Genomic DNA, 27,176 nt, shown 5'->3' with positions numbered 1-27,176 from the left:
CTGACGTCCATGTTTCTGTGTGTAGTATGTCTGACGTCCATGTTCCTGTGTGTAGTATGTCTGACGCCCATGTTTCTTTGTGTAGTATGTCTGACGTCCATGTTTCTGTGTGTAGTATGTCTGACGTCCATGTTTCTGTGTGTAGTATGTCTGACGTCCATGTTTCTGTGTGTAGTATGTCTGACGTCCATGTTTCTGTGTGTAGTATGTCTGACGTCCATGTTTCTGTGTGTAGTATGTCTGACGTCCATGTTTCTTTGTGTAGTATGTCTGACGTCCATGTTTCTGTGTGTAGTATGTCTGACGTCCATGTTTCTGTGTGTAGTATGTCTGACGTCCATGTTTCTGTGTGTAGTATGTCTGACGTCCATGTTTCTGTGTGTAGTATGTCTGACGTCCATGTTTCTGTGTGTAGTATGTCTGACGTCCATGTTCCTGTGTGTAGTATGTCTGACGTCCATGTTCCTGTGTGTAGTATGTCTGACGTCCATGTTTCTGTGTGTAGTATGTCTGACGTCCATGTTTCTGTGTGTAGTATGTCTGACGTCCATGTTTCTTTGTGTAGTATGTCTGACGTCCATGTTTCTGTGTGTAGTATGTCTGACGTCCATGTTTCTGTGTGTAGTATGTCTGACGTCCATGTTTCTTTGTGTAGTATGTCTGACGTCCATGTTTCTGTGTGTAGTATGTCTGACGTCCATGTTTCTGTGTGTAGTATGTCTGACGTCCATGTTTCTGTGTGTAGTATGTCTGACGTCCATGTTTCTGTGTGTAGTATGTCTGACGTCCATGTTTCTTTGTGTAGTATGTCTGACGTCCATGTTTCTGTGTGTAGTATGTCTGACGTCCATGTTTCTGTGTGTAGTATGTCTGACGTCCATGTTTCTGTGTGTAGTATGTCTGACGTCCATGTTTCTGTGTGTAGTTGTCTGACGTCCATGTTTCTGTGTGTATATGTCTGACGTCCATGTTTCTGTGTGTATATGTCTGACGTCCATGTTCTGTGTGTATATGTCTGAGTCCATGTTTCTGTGTGTATATGTCTGACGTCCATGTTTCTGTGTGTGTAGTATGTCTGACGTCCATGTTTCTTGTGTTGTAGTATTCTGACGTCCATGTTTCTGTGTGTAGTGTATGTCTGACGTCCATGTTTCTTTGTGTATATGTTGCGTCCATGTTTCTGTGTGTAGTATGTCTGACGTCCATGTTTCTGTGTGTATATGTCTGAGTCCATGTTTCTGTGTTAGTATGTCTGACGTCCATGTTTCTGTGTGTAGTATGTCTGACGTCCATGTTTCTGTGTGTAGTATGTCTGACGTCCATGTTCCTGTGTGTAGTATGTCTGACGTCCATGTTCCTGTGTGTAGTATGTCTGACGTCCATGTTTCTTGTGTAGTATGTCTGACGTCCATGTTTCTTTGTGTAGTATGTCTGACGTCCATGTTTCTTTGTGTAGTATGTCTGACGTCCATGTTTCTGTGTGTAGTATGTCTGAAGTCCATGTTTCTGTGTGTAGTATGTCTGACGTCCATGTTTCTTTGTGTAGTATGTCTGACGTCCATGTTTCTTTGTGTAGTATGTCTGACGTCCATGTTTCTTTGTGTAGTATGTCTGACATCCATGTTTCTGTGTGTAGTATGTCTGACGTCCATGTTTCTGTGTGTAATATGTCTGACGTCCATGTTTCTGTGTGTAATATGTCTGACGTCCATGTTTCTGTGTGTAGTATTCTGACGTCATGTTCTGTGTATATGTCTGACGTCCATGTTTCTGTGTGTAGTATGTCTGACGTCCATGTTTCTGTGTGTAGTATGTCTGAGTCCATGTTTCTGTGTGTAGTATGTCTGACGTCCATGTTTCTGTGTGTAGTATGTCTGACGTCCATGTTTCTGTGTGTAGTATGTCTGACGTCCATGTTTCTGTGTGTAGTATGTCTGACGTCCATGTTTCTTTGTGTAGTATGTCTGACGTCCATGTTCCTGTGTGTAATATGTCTGACGTCCATGTTTCTGTGTGTAATATGTCTGACGTCCATGTTTCTGTGTGTAATATGTCTGACGTCCATGTTTCTGTGTGTAGTATATCTGACGTCCATGTTTCTGTGTGTAGTATGTCTGACGTCCATGTTTCTTTGTGTAGTATTTCTAATGTCCTTGTTTCTGTGTGTAGTATGTCTGACGTCCATGTTTCTTTGTGTAATATGTCTGACGTCCATGTTTCTGTGTGTAGTATGTCTGACGTCCATGTTTCTGTGTGTAGTATGTCTGACGTCCATGTTTCTGTGTGTAGTATGTCTGACGTCCATGTTCCTGTGGGTAGTATGTCTGACGTCCATGTTCCTGTGTGTAGTATGTCTGACGTCCATGTTTCTTTGTGTAGTATGTCTGACGTCCATGTTTCTTTGTGTAGTATGTCTGACGTCCATGTTTCTTTGTGTAGTATGTCTGACGTCCATGTTTCTGTGTGTAGTATGTCTGAAGTCCATGTTTCTGTGTGTAGTATGTCTGACGTCCATGTTTCTTTGTGTAGTATGTCTGACGTCCATGTTTCTGTGTGTAGTATGTCTGACGTCCATGTTTCTTTGTGTAGTATGTCTGACGTCCATGTTCCTGTGTGTAATATGTCTGATGTCCATGTTCCTGTGTGTAATATGTCTGACGTCCATGTTTCTGTGTGTAATATGTCTGACGTCCATGTTTCTGTGTGTAGTATATCTGACGTCCATGTTTCTGTGTGTAATATGTCTGACGTCCATGTTTCTGTGTGTAGTATGTCTGAAGTCCATGTTTCTGTGTGTAGTATGTCTGACGTCCATGTTCCTGTGTGTAATATGTCTGACGTCCATGTTTCTGTGTGTAATATGTCTGACATCCATGTTTCTGTGTGTGGTATGTCTGACGTCCATGTTTCTGTGTGTAATATGTCTGATGTTCATGTTTCTGTGTGTAGTATGTCTGACGTCCATGTTTCTGTGTGTAGTATGTCTGACATCATTGTTTCTGTGTGTAGTATGTCTGACGTCCATGTTTCTGTGTGTAGTATGTCTGACGTCCATGTTTCTGTGTGTAGTATGTCTGACGTCCATGTTTCTGTGTGTAGTATGTCTGACGTCCATGTTTCTTTGTGTAGTATGTCTGACGTCCATGTTTCTTTGTGTAGTATGTCTGACGTCCATGTTTCTGTGTGTATGTCTGACGTCCATGTTTCTTGTGTAGTATGTCTGACGTCCATGTTTCTGTGTGTAGTATGTCTGACGTCCATGTTTCTGTGTGTAGTATGTCTGACGTCCATGTTCCTGTGTGTAGTATGTCTGACGTCCATGTTTCTGTGTGTAGTATGTCTGACGTCCATGTTTCTGTGTGTAGTATGTCTGACGTCCATGTTCTGTGTGTAGTATGTCTGACGTCCATGTTTCTTTGTGTAGTATGTCTGACGTCCATGTTTCTTTGTGTAGTATGTCTGACGTCCATGTTTCTGTGTGTAGTATGTCTGAAGTCCATGTTTCTGTGTGTAGTATGTCTGACGTCCATGTTTCTTTGTGTAGTATGTCTGATGTCCATGTTTCTTTGTGTAGTATGTCTGACGTCCATGTTTCTGTGTGTAGTATGTCTGACGTCCATGTTCCTGTGTGTAGTATGTCTGACGTCCATGTTTCTTTGTGTAGTATGTCTGACGTCCATGTTTCTTTGTGTAGTATGTCTGACGTCCATGTTTCTGTGTGTAATATGTCTGACGTCCATGTTCCTGTGTGTAGTTTGTCTAATCCATGTATCTTTGTGTAGTATGTCTGACGTCCATGTTTCTGTGTGTAGTATGTCTGACATCCATGTTTCTGTGTGTAGTATGTCTGACGTCCATGTTTCTGTGTGCAGTATGTCTGACGTCTATGTTTCTGTGTGTAGTATGTCTGACGTCCATGTTTCTTTGTGTAGTATGTCTGACGTCCATGTTTCTTTGTGTAGTATGTCTGACGTCCATGTTTCTGTGTGTAGTATGTCTGACGTCCATGTTTCTTTGTGTAGTATGTCTGACGTCCATGTTCCTGTGTGTAATATGTCTGATGTCCATGTTCCTGTGTGTAATATGTCTGACGTCCATGTTTCTGTGTGTAATATGTCTGACGTCCATGTTTCTGTGTGTAGTATATCTGACGTCCATGTTTCTGTGTGTAATATGTCTGACGTCCATGTTTCTGTGTGTAGTATGTCTGAAGTCCATGTTTCTGTGTGTAGTATGTCTGACGTCCATGTTCCTGTGTGTAATATGTCTGACGTCCATGTTTCTGTGTGTAATATGTCTGACATCCATGTTTCTGTGTGTGGTATGTCTGACGTCCATGTTTCTGTGTGTAATATGTCTGATGTTCATGTTTCTGTGTGTAGTATGTCTGACGTCCATGTTTCTGTGTGTAGTATGTCTGACATCATTGTTTCTGTGTGTAGTATGTTTCTGTGTGTAGTATGTCTGACGTCCATGTTTCTGTGTGTAGTATGTCTGACGTCCATGTTTCTTTGTGTAGTATGTCTGACGTCCATGTTTCTTTGTGTAGTATGTCTGACGTCCATGTTTCTTTGTGTAGTATGTCTGACGTCCATGTTTCTGTGTGCAGTATATCTGACATCCATGTTTCTGTGTGTAGTATGTCTGACGTCCATGTTCCTGTGTGTAGTATGTCTGACATCCATGTTCCTGTGTGTAGTATGTCTGACGTCCATGTTTCTGTGTGTAGTATGTCTGACGTCCATGTTCCTGTGTGTAGTATGTCTGACGTCCATGTTTCTTTGTGTAGTATGTCTGACGTCCATGTTTCTTTGTGTAGTATGTCTGACGTCCATGTTTCTGTGTGTAGTATGTCTGAAGTCCATGTTTCTGTGTGTAGTATGTCTGACGTCCATGTTTCTTTGTGTAGTATGTCTGATGTCCATGTTTCTTTGTGTAGTATGTCTGACGTCCATGTTTCTGTGTGTAGTATGTCTGACATCCATGTTCCTGTGTGTAGTATGTCTGACGTCCATGTTTCTTTGTGTAGTATGTCTGACGTCCATGTTTCTTTGTGTAGTATGTCTGACGTCCATGTTTCTGTGTGTAATATGTCTGACGTCCATGTTCCTGTGTGTAGTTTGTCTAATCCATGTATCTTTGTGTAGTATGTCTGACGTCCATGTTTCTGTGTGTAGTATGTCTGACATCCATGTTTCTGTGTGTAGTATGTCTGACGTCCATGTTTCTGTGTGCAGTATGTCTGACGTCTATGTTTCTGTGTGTAATATGTCTGACGTCCATGTTTCTGTGTGTAGTATATCTGACGTCCATGTTTCTGTGTGTAATATGTCTGATGTCCATGTTTCTGTGTGTAGTATGTCTGAAGTCCATGTTTCTGTGTGTAGTATGTCTGACGTCCATGTTCCTGTGTGTAATATGTCTGACGTCCATGTTTCTGTGTGTAATATGTCTGACGTCCATGTTTCTGTGTGTAGTATGTCTGACGTCCATGTTTCTGTGTGTAGTATGTCTGACGTCCATGTTTCTGTGTGTAATATGTCTGACGTCCATGTTTCTGTTTCTGTGTGTAATATATCTGACGTCCATGTTTCTGTGTGTAGTATGTCTGATGTCCATGTTTCTGTGTGTAGTATGTCTGACGTCCATGTTTCTGTGTGTAATATGTCTGACGTCCATGTTTCTGTGTGTAGTATGTCTGACGTCCATGTTTCTGTGTGTAATATGTCTGACGTCCATGTTTCTGTGTGTAGTATATCTGACGTCCACGTTTCTGTGTGTAATATTTCTGACGTCCATGTTTCTGTGTGTAGTATGTCTGAAGTCCATGTTTCTGTGTGTAGTATGTCTGACGTCCATGTTCCTGTGTGTAATATGTCTGACGTCCATGTTTCTGTGTGTAATATGTCTGACATCCATGTTTCTGTGTGTGGTATGTCTGACGTCCATGTTTCTGTGTGTAATATGTCTGACGTTCATGTTTCTGTGTGTAGTATGTCTGACGTCCATGTTTCTGTGTGTAGTATGTCTGACGTCCATGTTTCTGTGTGTAATATGTCTGACGTCCATGTTTCTGTGTGTAGTATGTCTGACATCATTGTTTCTGTGTGTAGTATGTCTGACGTCCATGTTTCTTTGTGTAATATGTCTGACGTCCATGTTTCTGTGTGTAGTATGTCTGACGTCCATGTTCCTGTGTGTAGTATGTCTGACGTCCATGTTCCTGTGTGTAATATGTCTGACGTCCATGTTTCTTTGGGTAGTATATCTGACGTCCATGTTTCTGTGTGTAGTATGTCTGACGTCCATGTTTCTGTGTGTAGTATGTCTGACGTCCATGTTTCTGTGTGTAGTATGTCTGATGTCCATGTTTCTCTGTGGGTAGTATGTCTGACGTCCATGTTCCTGTGTGTAGTATGTCTGACGTCCATGTTCCTGTGTGTAATTTGTCTGACGTCCATGTTTCTTTGTGTAGTATATCTGACGTCCATGTTTCTGTGTGTAGTATGTCTGACGTCCATGTTTCTGTGTGTAGTATGTCTGACGTCCATGTTACTGTGTGTAGTATGTCTGACGTCCATGTTTCTGTGTGTAGTATGTCTGACGTCCATGTTTCTGTGTGTAGTATGTCTGACGTCCATGTTTCTGTGTGTAGTATGTCTGACGTCCATGTTCCTGTGGGTAGTATGTCTGACGTCCATGTTTCTGTGTGTAGTATGTCTGACGTCCATGTTCCTGTGTGTAGTATGTCTGACGTCCATGTTTCTGTGTGTAATATGTCTGACGTCCATGTTTCTGTGTGTAGTATGTCTGACGTCCATGTTTCTGTGTGTAATATGTCTGACGTCCATGTTTCTGTGTGTAATATGTCTGACGTCCATGTTTCTTTGTGTAGTATGTCCGGAACTGTGTGGTGATGCAGGCAGAAAAAACAGAGACGGAATCTCCAGGAGACAGTCTTGCAGATCATCCCATACTGCAGCTTCTCATGGCCTGGAAAAATTTTGTTATAACTATCGCTAAACACAAGGTAAGCTTTAACGTTAACAGTCGGTCAATTGATGGAATCCTGGAAAAGCTGCAAGTACACTACATTTACGGCAAGTTTTTTAATAAGTAGTGAACTGCTATTTACTGTTTGTTTTTTGTTTTGTTGAAGTGACCTTTTAATGATATATCAATATAAACTTACTCAATTTTTAGCTCGTGTATTCGAAGAATAGGGGGAGCTAATGTTGTCACCCCGGCGTCGGCGTCAGCGTTGGCGTCCCATTTCACGTTAAAGTTTTTGAGCAAGTTTCTGTTTCGTCAATTGTTTAAGCTTAAGTCATCATAAATGTTTATGATTTTATTTTCCTAATGTGTATGGATGCTGAACGTGATAATACAACCAATTTGGGGCCCTTTAGGTTTTTTTTGAGTCTGTTAATTTGTCATATTTCCATGTTAAAGTTTTTGAGCAAGTTTCTATTTTGTCTATTGTTTAAGCCTAAGTCATCATAAATGTTTATGATTTTATTTTCCTAATGTGTATGGATGCTGAACGTGATAATACAACCAATTTGGGGCCCTTTAGGGGGTTTTGAGTGTGTTAATTTGTCATATTTCCATGTTAAAGTTTTTGAGCAAGTTTCTATTTTGTCAATTATTTAAGCATAAGTCATCATAAATGTTTACAGGTATGATTTTATTTTCCTAATCTGTATGGATGCTGAACGTGATAATACAACCAATTTGGGGCCCTTTAGGTTTTTTTTGAGTCTGTTAATTTGTCATATTTCCATGTTTTAGTAAATACTTGAACATCAACTTCTTCTGAATAGGCAAGCTTTGCTGTTCTCCAACAGCTCTTGTTCTAAACTATGTTCTGTTTTATATAAGTGCAAATTATTACCATAAATACCACTAATGTATGGCTATTCCTTCAAAACAGCAGAGGGGGGGACAAGTACATTCCAGCGTAGTTCTGGCAAATGCGTTTTTTACACACAATACATTGAGGCAAGCTTATAGTTCAATTGTTTTATTACTATACATCCATCTAATTCAAAACGATTAAATCATACCATGTGATGTACAAATAAAACTCTAAACCTCAACCTAAACTATGAAACTGTTGAAGCAAGTGTCATCTACTGATTGGTTAAAGGCTAGATCCTCTAGACTCTAATACCCTAAACTATGCACATGCCCCCCACACCACGTGCAGGACCCCACTCCCTTTCTGACAACACTGCCCTTCCTTATCCACAGTCTATAGCCCCAGGCTGAATAACATCCCCATGTATAAACACCCCTCCCTTATATGTTCAGAGTATATCAATGACATTAGCCATGACTGTTTGACCTGAATTAAAATGACCTGCCAAACTCCCCTAAATAACAAAGGCCTTATCTGACGCCCTCATCCAATTATATTCTCGGACCCCCCTCCCCTCCCCCATGTGTCTGCATTAATGCCCTGATTACAACACAAAGCAAACTCAGTAAAACATATAAACCAAAAGAACAGAAAGCTTGTTACAGAACAAATATGAATATAGGTATATGTACTGTGTTTATAAAACACAACAAATAAGAAAATGTAAAATGCAACAGTGTATTCCGTCTTTGCATTTTACAAAGTTAGCCCCCTTGCGGGTAGGTATCGATGTTACATCATTGTTTTGTGAGCGCAATTCATGTCGTTTTCTCCAATAAGTGCTCCTAACACATGACGTCACAATCAATAACTACCCGGAAGGGCAGATAACTCTGTACTATGCAAATGCAGAATTAACTTCAACATGTCATACAAAATACAAAATGGCCACTATACATCATTATACTATAAACACAAGGATAACATAGAAATATCATTAGTAATTTAAAACTACAAATTCTTAAAAACATAACATATTTTGCCTTCAGTGCTGTCTAAGAAACAAAACTATATTCTCTATATTTTCTAAAGCCTTAAAAATCTGTAATTTTCTGTGGTGTGGATTTCTTTATTAGGTGGAGGAGTTGAAGGTGAATAACAGTTTAAAGGAAGTAATGATGGTGGATCTGATGGAAGGTGTACAGGCCTTGGTAAGTCATTGATGGATGGTGTACAGGTCTTGGTAAGTCATTGATGGAAGGTGTACAGGCCTTGGTAAGTCATTGATAGAAGGTATACAGGCCTTGGTAAGTCATTGATGGAAGGTGTACAGGCCTTGGTAAGTCATTGATGGAAGGTGTACAGGCCTTGGTAAGTCATTGATGGAAGGTGTACAGGTCTTGGTAAGTCATTGATGGAAGGTGTACAGGTCTTGGTAAGTCATCGATGGAAGGTGTAGAGGCCTTGGTAAGTCATTGATGGAAGGTGTACAGGCCTTGGTAAGTCATTGATAGAAGGTGTACAGGCCTTGGTAAGTCATCGATGGAAGGTGTACAGGCCTTGGTAAGTCATTGATAGAAGGTGTACAGGTCTTGGTAAGTCATTGATGGAAGGTGTACAGGTCTTGGTACGTCATTGATAGAAGGTGTACAGGCCTTGGTAAGTCATTGATGGAAGGTGTACAGATCTTTGTAAGTCATTGATGCAAGGTGTACAGGCCTTGGTAAGTCATTGATATAAGGTGTACAGGTCTTGGTAAGTCATTGATAGAAGGTGTACAGGCCTTGGTAAGTCATTGATAGAAGGTGTACAGGCCTTGGTAAGTCATTGATGGAAGGTGTACAGGCCTTGGTAAGTCATTGATGGAAGGTGTACAGGTCTTGGTATGTCATTGATAGAAGGTGTACAGGTCTTGGTACATCATTGATAGAAGGTGTACAGGCCTTGGTAAGTCATTGATGGAAGGTGTACAGGCCTTGGTAAGTCATTGATGGAAGGTGTACAGGCCTTGGTAAGTCATTGATGGAAGGTGTTCAGATCTTGGTAAGTCATTGATGGAAGGTGTACAGACCTTGGTAAGTCATTGATGGAAGGTGTACAGGCCTTGGTAAGTCATTGATGGAAGGTGTACAGACCTTGGTAAGTCATTGATAGAAGGTGTACAGATCTTGGTAAGTCATTGATGGAAGGTGTACAGGCCTTGGTAAGTCATTGCAAGAAGGTGTACAGGTCTTGGTAAGTCATTGATAGAAGGTGTACAGATCTTGGTAAGTCATTGATAGAAGGTGTACAGGCCTTGGTAAGTCATTGATGGAAGGTGTACAGGCCTTGGTAAGTCATTGATGGAAGGTGTACAGGACTTGGTAAGTCATTGATGGAAGGTGTACAGGTCATGGTAAGTCATTGATGGAAGGTGTACAGGCCTTGGTAAGTCATTGATGGAAGGTGTACAGGTCTTGGTACGTCATTGATAGAAGGTGTACAGGTCTTGGTAAGTCATTGATGGAAGGTGTACAGGCCTTGGTAAGTCATTGATGGAAGGTGTAAAGGCCTTGGTAAGTCATTGATGGAAGGTGTACAGGCCTTGGTAAGTCATTGATGGAAGTTGTACAGGCCTTGGTACGTCATTGATAGAAGGTGTACAGGTCTTGGTACGTCATTGATGGAAGTTGTACAGGCCTTGGTACGTCATTGATAGAAGGTGTACAGGTCTTGGTACGTCATTGATGGAAGGTGTACAGGTCTTGGTACGTCATTGATAGAAGGTGTACAGGCCTTGGTAAGTCATTGATAGAAGGTGTACAGGATTTGGTACGTCATTGATAGAAGGTGTACAGGTCTTGGTAAGTCATTGATGGAAGGTGTACAGGCCTTGGTACGTCATTGATGGAAGGTGTACTGGCCTTGGTAAGTCATTGATGGAAGGTGTATAGCTCTTGGTAAGTCATTGATGGAAGGTGTACAGGCCTTGGTAAGTCATTGATGGAAGGTGTACAGGTCTTGGTGAGTCATTGATGGAAGGTGTACAGGCCTTGATAAACCATTGATAGAAGGTGTACAGGCCTTGGTACGTCATTGATAGAAGGTGTACAGACCTTGGTATGTCATTGATAGAAGGTGTACAGGCCTTGGTAAGTCATTGATGGAAGGTGTACAGGCCTTGGTAAGTCATTGATGGAAGGTGTACAGATCTTGGTAAGTCATTGATAGAAGGTGTACAGGCCTTGGTAAGTCATTGATGGAAGGTGTACAGGTCTTGGTAAGTCATTGATGGAAGGTGTACAGGCCTTGGTAAGTCATTGATGGAAGGTGTACAGGCCTTGGTAAGTCATTGATGGAAGGTGTACAGGCCTTGGTAAGTCATTGATGGAAGGTGTACAGACCTTGGTACATCATTGATAGAAGGTGTACAGACCTTCGTATGTCATTGATAGAAGGTGTACAGGCCATGGTAAGTCATTGATGGAAGGTGTATAGGTCTTGGTAAGTCATTGATGGAAGGTGTACAGGCCTTGGTAAGTCATTGATAGAAGGTGTACACGTCTTGGTACGTCATTGATAGAAGGTGTACAGACCTTGGTACGTCATTGATAGAAGATGTACAGGCCTTGGTAAGTCATTGATGGAAGGTGTACAGGTCTTGGTACGTCATTGATAGAAGGTGTACAGGTCTTGGTAAGTCATTGATGGAAGGTGTACAGGCCTTGGTAAGTCATTGATGGAAGGTGTACAGATCTTGGTCTTGGTAAGTCATTGATAGAAGGTGTACAGGCCTTGGTAAGTCATTGATGGAAGGTGTACAGGTCATGGTACTTCATTGATAGAAGGTATACAGGACTTGGTAAGTCATTGATAGAAGGTGTACAGGCCTTGGTAAGTCATTGATGGAAGGTATACAGGACTTGGTAAGTCATTGATAGAAGGTGTACAGGCCTTGGTACGTCATTGATAGAAGGTGTACAGGCCTTGGTAAGTCATTGATGGAAGGTGTACAGGTCATGGTACTTCATTGATAGAAGGTATACAGGACTTGGTAAGTCATTGATAGAAGGTGTACAGGCCTTGGTAAGTCATTGATGGAAGGTATACAGGACTTGGTAAGTCATTGATAGAAGGTGTACAGGCCTTGGTACGTCATTGATGGAAGGTGTACAGGCCTTGGTAAGTCATTGATAGAAGGTGTACAGGACTTGGTACGTCATTGATAGAAGGTGTACAGGCCTTGGTAAGTCATTGATGGAAGGTGTACAGGCCTTGGTAAGTCATTGATGGAAGGTGTACAGGTCTTGGTACGTCATTGATAGAAGGTGTACAGGTCTTGGTAAGTCATTGATGGAAGGTGTACAGGCCTTGGTAAGTCATTGATGGAAGGTGTAAAGGCCTTGGTAAGTCATTGATGGAAGGTGTACAGGTCTTGGTACATCATTGATAGAAGGTGTACAGGCCTTGGTAAGTCATTGATGGAAGGTGTACAGGTCTTGGTAAGTCATTGATGGAAGGTGTAAAGGCCTTGGTAAGTCATTGATGGAAGGTGTACAGGCCTTGGTAAGTCATTGATAGAAAGTGTACAGGTCTTGGTAAGTCATTGATGGAAGGTGTACAGGCCTTGGTACGTCATTGATGGAAGGTGTACAGGCCTTGGTACGTCATTGATAGAAGGTGTACAGGCCTTGGTAAGTCATTGATAGAAAGTGTACAGGTCTTGGTAAGTCATTGATGGAAGGTGTACAGGCCTTGGTACGTCATTGATGGAAGGTGTACAGGCCTTGGTAAGTCATTGATGGAAGGTGTACAGGCCTTGGTAAGTCATTGATAGAAGGTGTACAGGCCTTGGTAAGTCATTGATGGAAGGTGTACAGGTCTTGGTAAGTCATTGATTGAAGGTGAACATGTCTTGGTAAGTCATTGATGGAAGGGCAAGTGGCCTTATGCTGTGGTGCAGCGTCCATGTCCGGCTGTCCGGTGTCAACTTTTACATTTAAACAACTTCTCCAAAACTTGGAGAGCTAGAGTCCTGAAATTTGACGTACAGCATGCTGGGATGAAGGGCTACCAAGTTTTGTTCAAATGAATGACCTTGACTTTCATTCAAGGTCACAGGGGTCAAATAGATGAAATTCTTTAACCGACTTCTTCTTAATAACCAAGAGGCCTTGGGACCTGATATTGGGCCTGTGACATGCTGGGATTTAGAGCTAGTAAGTTAGTTCTCATGTATGACCTTGACCTTCATTCAAGGTCACAAGGGGTCAAATAGGCTAACATATTTACACAACTTGTTTTTAATAACGAAGAGGCCTGGAGACCAGATATTGGGCCTGTGACATTCTGGGTTGAAGGGCTACCAAGTTTGTTCAAATTTATTACCTTGACCTTGATTCAAGGTCACAAGGGTCAAATAGGCTAAAATCTTGAAATGATCTAATATTGGGCCTCTGACGTGCTGGGGCATGATATAAATTCTTATTCACTCTCCTATTTGTTAGTATGAACCATGATTACCAGATAGCAGGTGAGCGATTCGGGCCCATGGGACCCTTGTTTCTTTTCCTATTTAACGTATGCCAAGGTTGTCAGATGACTATTAAGACCCTCAGGTCTCTTGTTTTATTCTGGAGGACTTGTTTTCCAGTCAACCTAAAAAGTAAACATGTACTGGTGTTGGAGTAATCATATTTCAAACATTAATGAAAAAATGGTTTGAGAGGTAGATTGTTAGGTTGCCATTATCCTAGGGGATTATTGAATTGTGTATCCTTTTGTTGTTAGGTGTCCGGGGACTTTTCTTTGCTGAACATCAAACTAGCCCAGATTTCTAGTGCTTGCCTGTTTAACCTCATCAAACTATGGACAAGGTAGGACGACTATTGATCTGTATTGTATTTAAAGAGTAATGTCCCTTGTTTATTGTACAGATCAGCAGAAGGACTGTATTGTATGTAAAGAGTAATGTCCCTTGTTTGTTGTATTGAGTGAATTTACTCGCTTTCTCATGGCTCACCATCAATTTTTAGCTCACCTGGCCCGAAGGGGAAGGGGAACAGATCTAGAGTTTATACATATTGCCTCTGACCCCCTAGGGGCAGGAGGGGTGGGGCCCAATAGGGGAAATAGAGGTAAATCCTATAAATTACTACTAGTCCTAGAGTTCTGCATGGATTGTAACCAAATTATGACCCCCGGGGACAGGAGGGGCGGTGCCCAATAGGGGAAATAGGGGTAATTTCTTTACTTCTTTACTATACCTTGTTTACCGTACTTTGTTTACCATACCTTGTTTACTGTACCTTGTTTACCATACCTTGTTTACAGTACCTACTGTACCTTGTTTACTGTACCTTGTTTACCATACCTTGTTTACTGTACCTTGTTTACTGTACCTTGTTTACTATACCTTGTTTACTATACCTTGTTTACCGTACCTTGTTTACCGTACTTTGTTTACCATACCTTGTTTCTTGTACCTTGTTTATTGTACCTTGTTAACTGTACCTTGTTTACCATACTTTGTTTACTGTACCTTGTTTATTGTACCTTGTTTACCATACCTTGTTTACTGTACCTTGTTTACTATACCTTGTTTACTGTACCTTGTTTACTGTACCTTGTTTACTATACCTTGTGTACTGTACCTTGTTTACTGTACCTTGTTTAATGTACCTTGTTTACTATACCTTGTGTACTGTACCTTGTTTACTATACCTTGTTTACTGTACCTTGTTTATTGTACCTTGTTTACTATACCTTGTTTACTAAACCTTATTTATTAGCTCACCTGGTCCGAAGGACCGAGGTGAGCTTATGGGATACCGCAGCGTCCGGCGTCCGTCGTCTGTCGTCCGTCGTCCGTCGTCCGTCAACAATCGACTTCTTCTCCATAACCGCTGGTCAGATTTCAACAAAATTTGACTGGTAGCATCCTTATGGGCTACTAACTGAAAATTGTACAAATGATGGGGCTGATCCCCTGGGGGCCTGAGGGGCGGGGCCAAAAGGGGTCAATTTGGCTATTTCCATATAAACGACTTCTTCTCTGAAACCAAGCATGGGATAGCACCCATAATGAAATGGTAGCATCCTTATAGGGTGGGGATTCAAAATTGTACAAATGATGGGGCTGACCCCCCGGGGGCCTGAGGGGCAGGGTCAAATGGGGTCAATTTGGCTATTTCCATAAAAACGACTTCTTCTCTGAAACTAAGCTAGAGATAGCACTCATAATGCAATGGTAGTATCGTTATAGGGTGGGGATTCAAAATTGTACAAATGATGAGGCTGACCCCCGGGGGGGGGCCTGAGGGGCGGGGTCAAAAGGGGTCAATTTGGCTATTTCCATATAAACGTCTTCTTCTCTGAAACCAAGCATGGTATAGCACCCATAATGCAATGGTAGCATCCTTATAGGGTGGGGATTCAAAATTGTACAAATGATAGGACTGACCTCCCGGGGGCCTGAGGGGCGGGGTCAAAAGGGGCCAATTTGGCTATTTCTATATAAACGACTTCTTCTCTGAAACTAAGCATGGTATAGCACCCATAATGCAATGGTAGCATCCTTATAGGGTGGGGATTCAAAATTGTGCAAATGATAGGGCTGACCCCTCCGAGGGCTTGAGGGGCAGGGTCAAAACGGGTCAATTTGGCTTTTTCCATATAAATGACTTCTTCTCTGCAACTAAGCGTGGTATAGCACCCATAATGCAATGGTAGCATCCTTATAGGGTGGGGATTCCAAATTGTGCAAATGATGGGGCAGCCCCTCCGGGGGCCTGAGGGGCGGGGTCAAAAGGGGCCAATTGGCTATTTCCATATAAATGACTTCTTCTCTGAAACTAAGCATGGTATAGCACCCATAATACAATGGTAGCATCCTTATAGTGTGGGGATTCAAAATTGTGCAAATGATAGGGCTGACCCCCAGGGGCCTGAGGGGTGGGGTTAAAAGGGGTCAATTTGGCTATTTCCATATAAATGACTTCTTCTCTGCAACTAAGCATGGTATAGCACCCATAATGCAATGGTAGCATCCTTATAGGGTGGGGATTCAAAATTGTACAAATGATTGGACTGACCTCCCGTGGGCCTGAGGGGCGGAATCAAAAGGGGCCAATTTGGCTATTTCTATATAAACGACTTCTTCTCTGAAACTAAGCATGGTATAGCACCCATAATGCAATGGTAGCATCCTTATAGGGTGGGGATTCCAAATTGTGCAAATGATAGGGCTGACCCCCGGGGGCCTGAGGGGTGGGGTCAAAAGTGGTCAATTTCCATATAAATTTCTCTACAGCTTAACATGGGATTACGCTCATAATGCAATGGTTACATCCTTATAGGGTTTGGATTCAAAATTTTGCAAATGATGGGGCTGATCCCCCGGGGGCCTGAAGGGTGGGGTCAAAAGGGGCTAATTTAGCTACATGTATTTCCATATAAACGACTTCTTCTCTGCAACTAAGAATGGAAGAGCACTTATAATGCAATGGTAGCATCCTTATAGGGTTGGGATTTGAAATTGTACAAATGATAGGGCTGACCCAAGGGGCCTTAGACGGCAATAGATGCGAGGTCAAAAAGGTCAATTAGGCTACTACTTTCATATAAATTACTTTGTCTCTGAACCTATGTATTGGATAGCATATTTGTATGGTATCAATAGCATCATTGTATGGTTGTGATTCAAAATTAAACTTTGGGAGTCAATTTTGCTTATTTTTCTAATTGTCAGAGTCTTGTGATAATTACTAACAAAAAACCAGGTGAGCAATACAGGCCCTCTGGGCCTCTTGTTGTACCTTCTTTACTATACCTTGTTTACAGTACCTACTGTACCTTGTTTACTGTACCTTGTTTACTGTACCTTGTTTACTATACTATACCTTGTTTACTGTACCTTGTTTACAGTACCTACTGTACCTTGTTTAGTGTACCTTGTTTACAGTACCTACTGTAGTTTACAGTACCTACTGTAGTTTACAGTACCTACTGTACCTTGTTTACTGTACCTTGTTTACTGTATCTTGTTTACTGTACCTTGTTTACTGTACCTTGTTTACTGTACCTTGTTTACAGTACGTACTGTACCTTGTTTACTGTACCTTGTTTACTGTACCTTGTTTACAGTACCTACTGTACCTTGTTTACTGTACCTTGTTTACTGTACCTTGTTTACTGTACCTTGTTTACTGTACCTTGTTTACTGTACCTTGTTTACTGTACCTACTGTACCTTGTTTACTGTACCTTGTTTACTGTACCTTGTTTACTGTACCTTGTTTACAGTACCTACTGTACCTTGTTTACTATACCTTGTTTACTGTACCTTGTTTACTGTACCTTGTTTACTGTACCTTGTTTACTGTACCTTGTTTACAGTACCTTGTTTACTGTACCTTGTTTACTGTACCTTGTTTACTGTACCTTGTTTACTACTACTGTACTGTTACCTTGTTTACTGTACTTGTTTACTGTACCTTGTTTACTGTACCTACTGTACTTGTTTACTATACCTTGTTTACTGTACCTTGTTTACTGTACCTTGTTTACAGTACTTTTTTTACTTGTTCCTACTGTACCTTGTTTTACTGTACCTTGTTACTGTACCTTGTTACTTGTTACTCCTTGTTTACTGTACTTGTACTGTACTTGTTTACTGTACCTTGTTTACGTAGTTACTGTACCTTGTTTACTATACCTTGTTTACTGTACCTTGTTTACTGTACTGTTCTGTACCTTGTTTACTGTACCTTGTTTACTGTACTTGTTTACTTACTTGTTACTGTACCTTGTTTACTGTACCTTGTTTACTGTACCTTGTTTACTGTACCTTGTTTACAGTACTACTGTACCTTGTTTACTGTACCTTGTTTACTGTACCTTGTTTACTACTCTGTACCTTGTTTACTGTACCTTGTTTACTGTACCTTGTTTACGTACTTGTTACTGTACCTTGTTTACTGTACCTTGTTTACTGTACCTTGTTTACTCTACCTTGTTTACTGTACCTTGTTACTGTACCTTGTTTACTGTACCTTGTTTACTGTACCTTGTTTACTAGTCTGTTTACTTGTTTATGTACCTTGTTTACTTACCTTGTTTACTGTACCTTGTTTATTACCTTGTTTACTGTACCTTGTACGTTACTGTACCTTGTTTCTGTACCTTGTTTACTGTACCTTGTTTACTGTACTTGTTACGTACTTTTACTGTACCTTGTTTACTGTACCTTACTTGTTTACTGTACCTTGTTTACTGTACCTTGTTTACTGTACCTTGTTTATTACCTTGTTTACTGTACTTTTTACATACTGTTTACTGTACCTTGTTTACTGTACCTTGTTTACTGTACCTTGTTTACTGTACCTTACTGTACCTTGTTTACTGTACCTTTTTACTGTACCTTGTTTACTGTACCTTGTTTACTGTACCTTGTTTACAGTACTACTGTACCTTGTTTACTATACCTTGTTTACTGTACTTGTTTCAGTACTTGTCGTTTACTGTACCTTGTTTACTGTACCTTGTTTACTGTACCTGTTTTACAGTACTACTGTACCTTGTTTACTGTACCTTGTTTACGTACTTCCTTGTTTACTGTACCTTGTTTACTGTACCTTGTTTACTATACCTTGTTTACTGTACCTTGTTTACGTACCTTGTTACTGTACCTTGTTTACTGTTACCTTGTTTACTGTACTTGTTACTGTACCTTGTTTACTACCTTGTTTACTGTACCTGTTACTGTACCTTGTTTACTGTACCTTGTTTACTGTACCTTGTTTACTGTACCTTGTTTACTGTACCTGTTTACTGTACCTTGTTTACTGTACCTTGTTTACTGTACCTTTTTACTGTACCTACTTTGTTTACTGTACCTTGTTTACTGTACCTTGTTTACGTACCTACTTCCTTGTTTACTGTACCTTGTTTACAGTACCTTCTGTAGTTTACAGTTCCTACTGTACCTTGTTTACTGTACCTTGTTTACTGTACCTTGTTTACTGTACCTTGTTTACTGTACCTTGTTTACTGTACCTTGTTTACTATACCTTGTTTACTGTACCTTGTTTACTGTACCTTGTTTACTGTACCTTGTTTACTGTACCTTGTTTACTGTACCTTGTTTACAGTACCTACTGTACCTTGTTTACTATACCTTGTTTACTGTACCTTGTTTACTATACCTTGTTTACTGTACTTGTTTACTACATTGTACCTTGTTTACTGTACCTTGTTTACTGTACCTTGTTACTGTACCTTGTTTATGTACCTTGTTTACTATACCTTGTTTACTGTACCTTGTATACTGTACCTTGTTTACTGTACTGTTTACTGTACCTTGTTTACTGTACCTTGTTTACTGTACCTTGTTTACTGTACCTTGTTTACTATACCTTGTTTACTGTCCTTGTTTACTGTACCTTGTTTATTGTACCTTGTTTACTGTACCTTGTTTACTGTACCTTGTTTACTGTACCTTGTTTACTTACCTTGTTACTTACCTTGTTTACTGTACCTTTTACTTACCTTGTTTACTTTACCTTGTTTACTTACTTGTTTACTTACCTTGTTTACTGTACCTTGTTTATGTACTGTTTACAGTACCTTGTTTACTTACCTTGTTTACTGTACCTTGTTTACTGTACCTTGTTTACTACTTTGTTTACTTACCTTGTTTACTGTACATTGTTTACTGTACCTTTACCTGTTTACTATACCTTGTTTACTGTACCTTGTTTACTGTACCTTGTTTACTTACCTTGTTTACCTTGTTTACTGTACCTTGTTTACTGTGCCTTGTTTACTGTACCTTGTTTATTGTACCTTGTTTACTGTACCTTGTTTACTGTACCTTGTTTACTATACCTTGTTTACTGTACCTTGTTTATTGTACCTTGTTTACAGTACCTTGTTTACTTACCTTGTTTACTGTACCTTGTTAACTGTACCTTGTTTACCATACCTTGTTTACTATACCTTGTTTACTATACCTTGTTTACTGTACCTTGTTTACTGTACCTTGTTTACTGTACCTTGTTTACTGTACCTTATTTACTGTACCTTGTTTACTATACCTTGTTTACTGTACCTTGTTTACTATACCTTGTTTACTGTACCTTGTTTACTATACCTTGTTTACTAGTAGTGTGCGGTATTATCGGTATACCGATATATCCAGGTTCATTTTGAAAACGATACGTATCCCGGTACGATTTAGTTGTATCGGTTCACTCGGAATCATTCGGGGATTGTCCGTATATATTTCAGTGAAAATTTCGTTTTTGACGGGAAATATTTTTAAAATGAGAATTTGTATAAAAATTAAAACTAAAATATATATTTTAACAACATTTCAGACAAATGTACAGGTTAAGATGGATTTTTGGGATGTTATCATACGTAGATTATGATTGATCTTGTGCTTAGTAACGTTTCAAAATGGCGGCCTTCATAGGCACAAATGATAACCTCGTAAAAAATCCGAAGCAAAGGCGGTTGTATGGCAGCATTTTGGCCTTACAGTACGTAAAGGGGAAAGAAATAACCAGGAAAGCATCGCTGGATGTCGATTGTGTACGGCAATCGTTAAATGTAGTGGCGGAACAAGGAACCTGACGACTCACTTGCGTCGCCATCACCCAGCTACTGAGTCCCGTCCAGTAGTAACGTTAAGTGTTTGCAAAACATGGAGCGGAAGTAACACAGACATTATCTCGCATTTTATAGATAAAAACAAGAATAAAAGTGATATATTGACAAAACATTTATTTCATACTCTTTTTAGGTGATTGACAGAAAAAAACCATGCAATTCTTATTAAACAAAAATAATTCCAAAATATCATGATATGTATCATAATACACTTATGATGTATCGTGATATATCGCGATACAAAATTGTTCGCGATACCCATCCCTATTGTTTACTGTACCTTGTTTACTGTACCTTGTTTACAGTACGTACTGTACCTTGTTTACTGTACCTTGTTTACTGTACCTTGTTTACTGTACCTTGATTACTGTACCTTGTTTACTGTACCTTGTTTATTGTACCTTGTTTACTGTACCTTGTTTACTGTACCTTGATTACTGTACCTTGTTTACTGTACCTTGTTTATTGTACCTTGTTTACTATACCTTGTTTATTGTACCTTGTTTATTGTACCTTGTGTACTGTACCTTGTTTACTGTACCTTGTTTACTATACCTTGTTTACTGTACCTTGTTTATTGTACCTTGTTTACTGTACCTTGTTTACTGTACCTACTGTACCTTGTTTACTGTACCTTGTTTACTGTACCTTGTTTATTGTACCTTGTTTACTGTACCTTGTTTACTGTACCTTGTTTACTGTACCTTGTTTACTGTACCTTGTTTACTGTACCTTGTTTACTGTACCTTGTTTACTGTACCTTGTTTACTGTACCTTGTTTATTGTACCTTGTTTACTGTACCTTGTTTACAGTACCCTTGTTTATTGTTCCTTGTTTACTGTACCTTGTTTACTGTACCTACTGTACCTTGTTTACTGTACCTTGTTTATTGTACCTTGTTTACTGTACCTTGTTTATTGTACCTGTACCTTGTTTATTGTACCTTGTTTACTATACCTTGTTTACTGTACCTTGTTTACTGTACCTTGTTTATTGTACCTTGTTTACTGTACCTTGTTTACAGTACCTTGTTTACTATACCTTGTTTACTGTACCTTGTTTATTGTACCTTGTTTACTATACCTTGTTTATTGTACCTTGTTTACTGTACCTTGTTTACTGTACCTTGTTTATTTTACCTTGTTTACTATACCTTGTTTACTGTACCTTGTTTACAGTACCTACTGTACCTTGTTTACTGTACCTTGTTTACTGTACCTTGATTACTGTACCTTATTTACTATACCTTGTTTACTGTACCTTGTTTACTATACCTTGTTTATTGTACCTTGTTTATTGTACCTTGTTTACTGTACCTTGTTTACTGTACCTTGTTTACTGTACCTTGTTTACTATACCTTGTTTACTATACCTTGTTAATTGTACCTTGTTTACTGTACCTTGTTTACTATACCTTGTTTACTATACCTTGTTTACTATACCTTGTTTACTGTACCTTGTTTACTGTACCTTGTTTACTGTACCTTGTTTACTGTACCTTGTTTATTGTACCTTGTTTACAGTACCTTGTTTACTTACCTTGTTTACTATACCTTGTTTACTGTACCTTGTTAATTGTACCTTGTTTACTATACCTTGTTTACTATACCTTGTTTACTATACCTTGTTTACTGTACCTTGTTTACTGTACCTTGTTTACTGTACCTTGTTTACTATACCTTGTTTACTATACCTTGTTTACTGTACCTTGTTTATTGTACCTTGTTTACAGTACCTTGTTTACTTACCTTGTTTACTGTACCTTGTTAACTGTACCTTGTTTACTGTACCTTGTTTACCGTACCTTGTTTACTATACCTTGTTTACTGTACCTTGTTTACTGTACCTTGTTTATTGTACCTTGTTTACTGTACCTTGTTTACTGTACCTTGTTTACTGTACCTTGTTTACTGTACCTTGTTTACTGTACCTTGTTTACTATACCTTGTTTACTGTACCTTGTTTACTGTACCTTGTTTACTATACCTTGTTTACTGTACCTTGTTAATTGTACCTTGTTTGCTATACCTTGTTTACAGTACATACTGTACCTTGTTTACTGTACCTTGTTTACTATACCTTGTTTACTGTACCTTGTTTACTGTACCTTGTTTACTATACCTTGTTTACTGTACCTTGTTTACTGTACCTTGTTTACTGTACCTTGTTAACTGTACCTTGTTTACCATACTTTGTTTACTATACCTTGTTTACTGTACCTTGTTTACTGTACCTACTGTACCTTGTTTACTGTACCTTGTTTACTGTACCTTGTTTACTGTACCTTGTTTACTGTACCTTGTTTACTGTACCTTGTTTACTGTACCTTGTTTACTGTACCTTGTTTACTGTACCTTGTTTACTGTACCTTGTTTATTGTACCTTGTTTACTGTACCTTGTTTATTGTACCTTGTTTACTGTACCTTGTTTACTGTACCTTGTTTACTATACCTTGTTTACTGTACCTTGTTTACTGTACCTTGTTTACTGTACCTTGTTTACTATACCTTGTTTACTGTACCTTGTTAATTGTACCTTGTTTGCTATACCTTGTTTACAGTACATACTGTACCTTGTTTACTGTACCTTGTTTACTATACCTTGTTTACTGTACCTTGTTTACTGTACCTACTGTACCTTGTTTACTATACCTTGTTTACTGTACCTTGTTTACTATACCTTGTTTACTGTACCTTGTTTACTATACCTTGTTTACTGTACCTTGTTTACTGTACCTTGTTTATTGTACCTTGTTTGCTATACCTTGTTTACTATACCTTGTTTATTGTAGTGTGTTGAGTAATCAGACACGGATGATAAAGGAGCTACAAGCGGCTATAGTCCACACCCTGTCAAACAGTAAAACCCTCATCCCACCAATACAAGTGGGTCTGCTTGGAAGTATCACTACCATCATACAGCATTGCAGACTCAACTCTGTCATAGGTAAGGGTATATAAGTCGGGTCAAAGTCAGGTCAATAAGTCATTGATTGCTAAGAATACCTGATTATTTTCTAGTGGTTAATGTCAGGTCATGAGTTGGGTCAGGTTAATAAGTGGGATCAGGATCAGGCCAACAAGTTGGGTCAGGTCAATAAGGCAGGTCAGGTTAATAAGTTGGGTCAGGGTCAGGTCAATAAGTCGGGTCCAGGGCTCGAATTTTACTCTTTATTACTCGCTATTTGTGAGTTGATGTCCGAGAATAGCGAGTAGAAAAAAATATGTACTTGCTTTTTTCAGCGAGTGCCATCTTTGAGATGCAAACTGTAAGAATTTAATTCCATAAGTTAACGAATAATAAAGGACTCAGGTAGACTGTACTGCTTGGGAACAAAATGTGGTTGTTACTTATGTATTTACAAGACAATGCCATGATCATCATAACATCGTAGTTCACCAAAGCTGAAACAACAACACTTCGCACTGTCCATCCATATGCATAATCACGTAAACGTTTGAAACTAAGAATAAACCCGGATCACATTACAAGCGTGTGCTTGAATTAGATAATTTTTAACCATGGCAGAAAATATGTCTGCTACCAAAATTATGTTTTTCTTTAAAAGACAATCTAGTAGTATAGTACTGGCAATGAAGAGGTACCTGACAAAAAAAGTAAGAATGATGAACTCCCGACAAAGCCAAAATTCAATTCAGTGAAGGCTTCGGCTAAAACTGTAACCAAATGGGAAAAAGAGATGAACGTTACTCTCGGCAAACACATCACCGCTGATAATGTTGTCGATGAAATATGGTGCGGGCTATGCAGAGATTATGCTACTGGATCAGAACGCACATCGACGGTAAGTTAAAAATAGAAATGGTAGATGAAATAAATGAATATCATGATTATCAATTATGTTAAAATGGACTGGAATGGCAACAAACACCGTGTAAATCGGCACAAAACGAAAAATAAAATGGACGACTTGCGATTTACATATTGTATGAGTATCATTGATTTTGTTCATATTATTGAGTGACAATTCCTTGTCCATTTAAAAATGGCCAAATAATAACTAATTTTAATTAAATATAGAAAAAAAACTATGTGCAAATATTTCTTCTGCCATTCTTGAAATACATTGGGGTAGTCAGGCATTTATTAATTTTTTTTTAAACGATTTAGAACACCTATAGATTGTTTCAGTAGTGTTACAGTAGTAAGTAAGTTAAGTTAACAGTACATATAACTCACATAAAATCATAAGTTATTGACTTAAAATGGAAGACAAAAGTTTGAGATTGATTTGTAAGGTAGTCAGAAGCGATTTTTTTTTATTTATTTCAAATATGATATATTGATATAATTGACCCTTAAATAAAAAGTTTTTTAGCAATTATCGGCAACATATGATGTTGCCGTTATCTTTAGATTTTCATATTTTATTTAATTAATATTCTAATAAATAAATAATTTTATTCCCCCTTGAGTTTGTGACTGGAAACAGTGTTGTAAAGAAAGACGGTGTGAAGTACCATAAGGAGTCGGCATCTCACAAAGCTTGTCTGAGTCGCAAATCAGCAGCCAGTAAAAAGTTGTTAGGCCAGCCTACCCCAATGCAAGAATCCCTTTTAAAGATGGACAAGGAATTATTAGTCAAAATGAAAAAATTGTTTGTAACTGCATTCTATGTGGCCACAAATGAGCGACCATTTACTGATTTCCCTAAACTACTCCAGCTCCAAAAAGTGAATGGACTCTCCATTGGAGATACATATATCAATGACAAGGCGGGTAAGGAGTTTGTAAAACAGATAGCGGAGGTGTATTTTGATGACTTAAAACTTGCCATGCAGAATTCCCCATTCATAAGCATTTACAGTGATGGATCAACTGACCGAACTGAGTCAGAAAAGGAAACAATTCTAGTTAAACTGATAGAAGCTTCATATCCAGTAATAAAGTTTCTTAAACTTGAGGAGCCAGAGAACACCAAGGCAAGTGGTATTCTAGGAGCTGTTGATAAGGCTTTCTCCGATTTCGGAATACCAGACTATCACCAGAAAACGGTTGGATACTGCTCAGATGGAGCAGCATCCGTGATGATGGGGTCCAAGAAGGGTGTTGTAAAGCTTCTGAAGGACCAGTACAATGCCCCCTGGATTTTGGGAGTGTGGTGCCTAGCCCATAGACTTGAACTAGCCATCAAGGATATCTTCAAAGGGACCTATATGGACAGTGTTATAGACACGCTCGTGTCTGTTTATTACTTTTACAAAGGGTCGGCTAAACGGAATAAGGAGGCTTCAACTATTGCCGACATCATGGATGAACAGTTCCTGAAGCCAGACAAAGCCAATGGAACCCGCTGGATTTACCACAAGCTGCGAGCCATTACAAAGTTGTTAATGGATTATAGAATTATCATGATCCACATGGGGAACTATGTAGAGGACACCACCAACAAGGGAGAGGATCGGGCCAAGGCAAAAGGGATTATAAATAAGTTGAGGCAGTATAAGCTGGTGTGGTACCTCCATTTCATGAAGAACTTGCTCAAGGAAGTTGCAAAAGTCAGTCTGCTCTTCCAAAGGGAAGACATCAATACTTCAAGTGCAGTGACCAAATTGCAGAGCACAGCTGTTACCCTTAACCACCTGAAGAGTAATCCGGGAATTAACCAGCAGGCATTTCTTGGTGCACTTGAGGGTGATCAGTACAAAGACCACACTTTGCTCAATGTGATTGATGAAGATGTTCTTCAGCGTGAGAGAATGAGAATAGTCCAGCATCTCATTGACTGTCTGGATGCAAGATTTGAGAATTTGCATACCAATCCACTGTTTCTAGCTTGCCATGTATTTGATCACAAGAACTGGCCTTCCAGTGAAGACCAAGAAGCCCTTCTTGTCTATGGTGTACAGGATGTGCAAAACATCATGACACATTTTGCTGTTATTTTGCAGAACGCCAACGGTGATCCAGAGAAGGCACTAGAACAGTGGACGGATCTAAAACTCCATGTAACACGCAATTATGCTAACTTTCAGGCGCTCCACCCCCTCGCAGTATGGCAGGGAATCGATCAGGAAGATACAGACAGAGGTGACTACATTACTGTCATACACCTAACTAGTGTGTTCCCTCTGTCGAATGCTTCATGTGAAAGATCATTCTCCACAATGAAGAGAGTAAAGAGTGATTGGCGTTGTGGCTAAGCACAGAAACACTGGATCAACTCATGAGGATATCCATTACCGCACCGAAGTGTCTAGACCATTAAAGCCCAAACCCAGCAGTGTACAGGTGGTGGCTGGACGGCATGAAAAGCAAGCGTCCGACCATTGCTCCTTATGGTCCACGAGATTAAGGCAGTCAGAGTAGAGACTCACTGTGTATTCTTGACTTGCAGACAGTCACTGTCAGTGTTCACATAAGTTTCATAACTTGTTTTGTGTTGACTTCTAAAGTTAAGTGCATTGATATTATTGTTTTAAAATGTGATATGGAATTTGATTTTCAGAAATATTCCAAGTTGATGTTTAAATCAATCTAAAAGTTAGTTTTGATCAATTCATCGGAGTCCTTTGATAATTAATATGACAAATATTAATCCATGATCTTAGCATGAATATTGATCAATTCATTTTCACAGTTTCTTGGATTATATTACAGTGATTTCATTTGAACATTCAACCCTGAAGTAGAAATAAGTAC

At 39.5% G+C, this 27,176-nt stretch overlaps 2 protein-coding genes across 2 annotated transcripts in view; both read left to right on the top strand.

The window, feature by feature from the left end:
• Positions 1-27,176, top strand: part of LOC138322355 (nucleoporin NUP188-like) — a 217,793-nt gene that overhangs the window by 129,945 nt on the left and 60,672 nt on the right. Inside the window, exons 30-33 of the mRNA XM_069266395.1 lie at positions 6,896-7,030; positions 8,998-9,072; positions 13,631-13,716; positions 23,305-23,459. Coding sequence (XP_069122496.1) covers positions 6,896-7,030; positions 8,998-9,072; positions 13,631-13,716; positions 23,305-23,459 — 451 coding nt within the window. The remainder of the gene's footprint in view (positions 1-6,895; positions 7,031-8,997; positions 9,073-13,630; positions 13,717-23,304; positions 23,460-27,176) is intronic.
• LOC138322019 (zinc finger protein 862-like) lies at positions 24,214-26,677 on the top strand. Its single transcript, XM_069266076.1, has 2 exons — positions 24,214-24,318; positions 24,950-26,677. The coding sequence occupies exons 1-2, from the start codon at positions 24,214-24,216 to the stop codon at positions 26,675-26,677; spliced, it is 1,833 nt and encodes a 610-aa protein (XP_069122177.1).

Source organism: Argopecten irradians, chromosome 4, assembly GCF_041381155.1.
Source record: "Argopecten irradians isolate NY chromosome 4, Ai_NY, whole genome shotgun sequence".
In the NCBI taxonomy this organism is placed as follows: domain Eukaryota; kingdom Metazoa; phylum Mollusca; class Bivalvia; order Pectinida; family Pectinidae; genus Argopecten; species Argopecten irradians.
Note: the sequence above shows the minus strand (reverse complement) of the source record. Positions and strands in the feature narration are given on the sequence as shown.

Bases quoted from the DNA above. Each gene is read 5' to 3' on its own strand.
- LOC138322019 (XM_069266076.1), top strand. From the start codon at position 24,214: ATGAACGTTACTCTCGGCAAACACATCACCGCTGATAATGTTGTCGAT. The intron at 24,319-24,949 runs GTAAGTTAAAAA...TTCCCCCTTGAG, and splicing joins GATCAGAACGCACATCGACG to TTTGTGACTGGAAACAGTGT.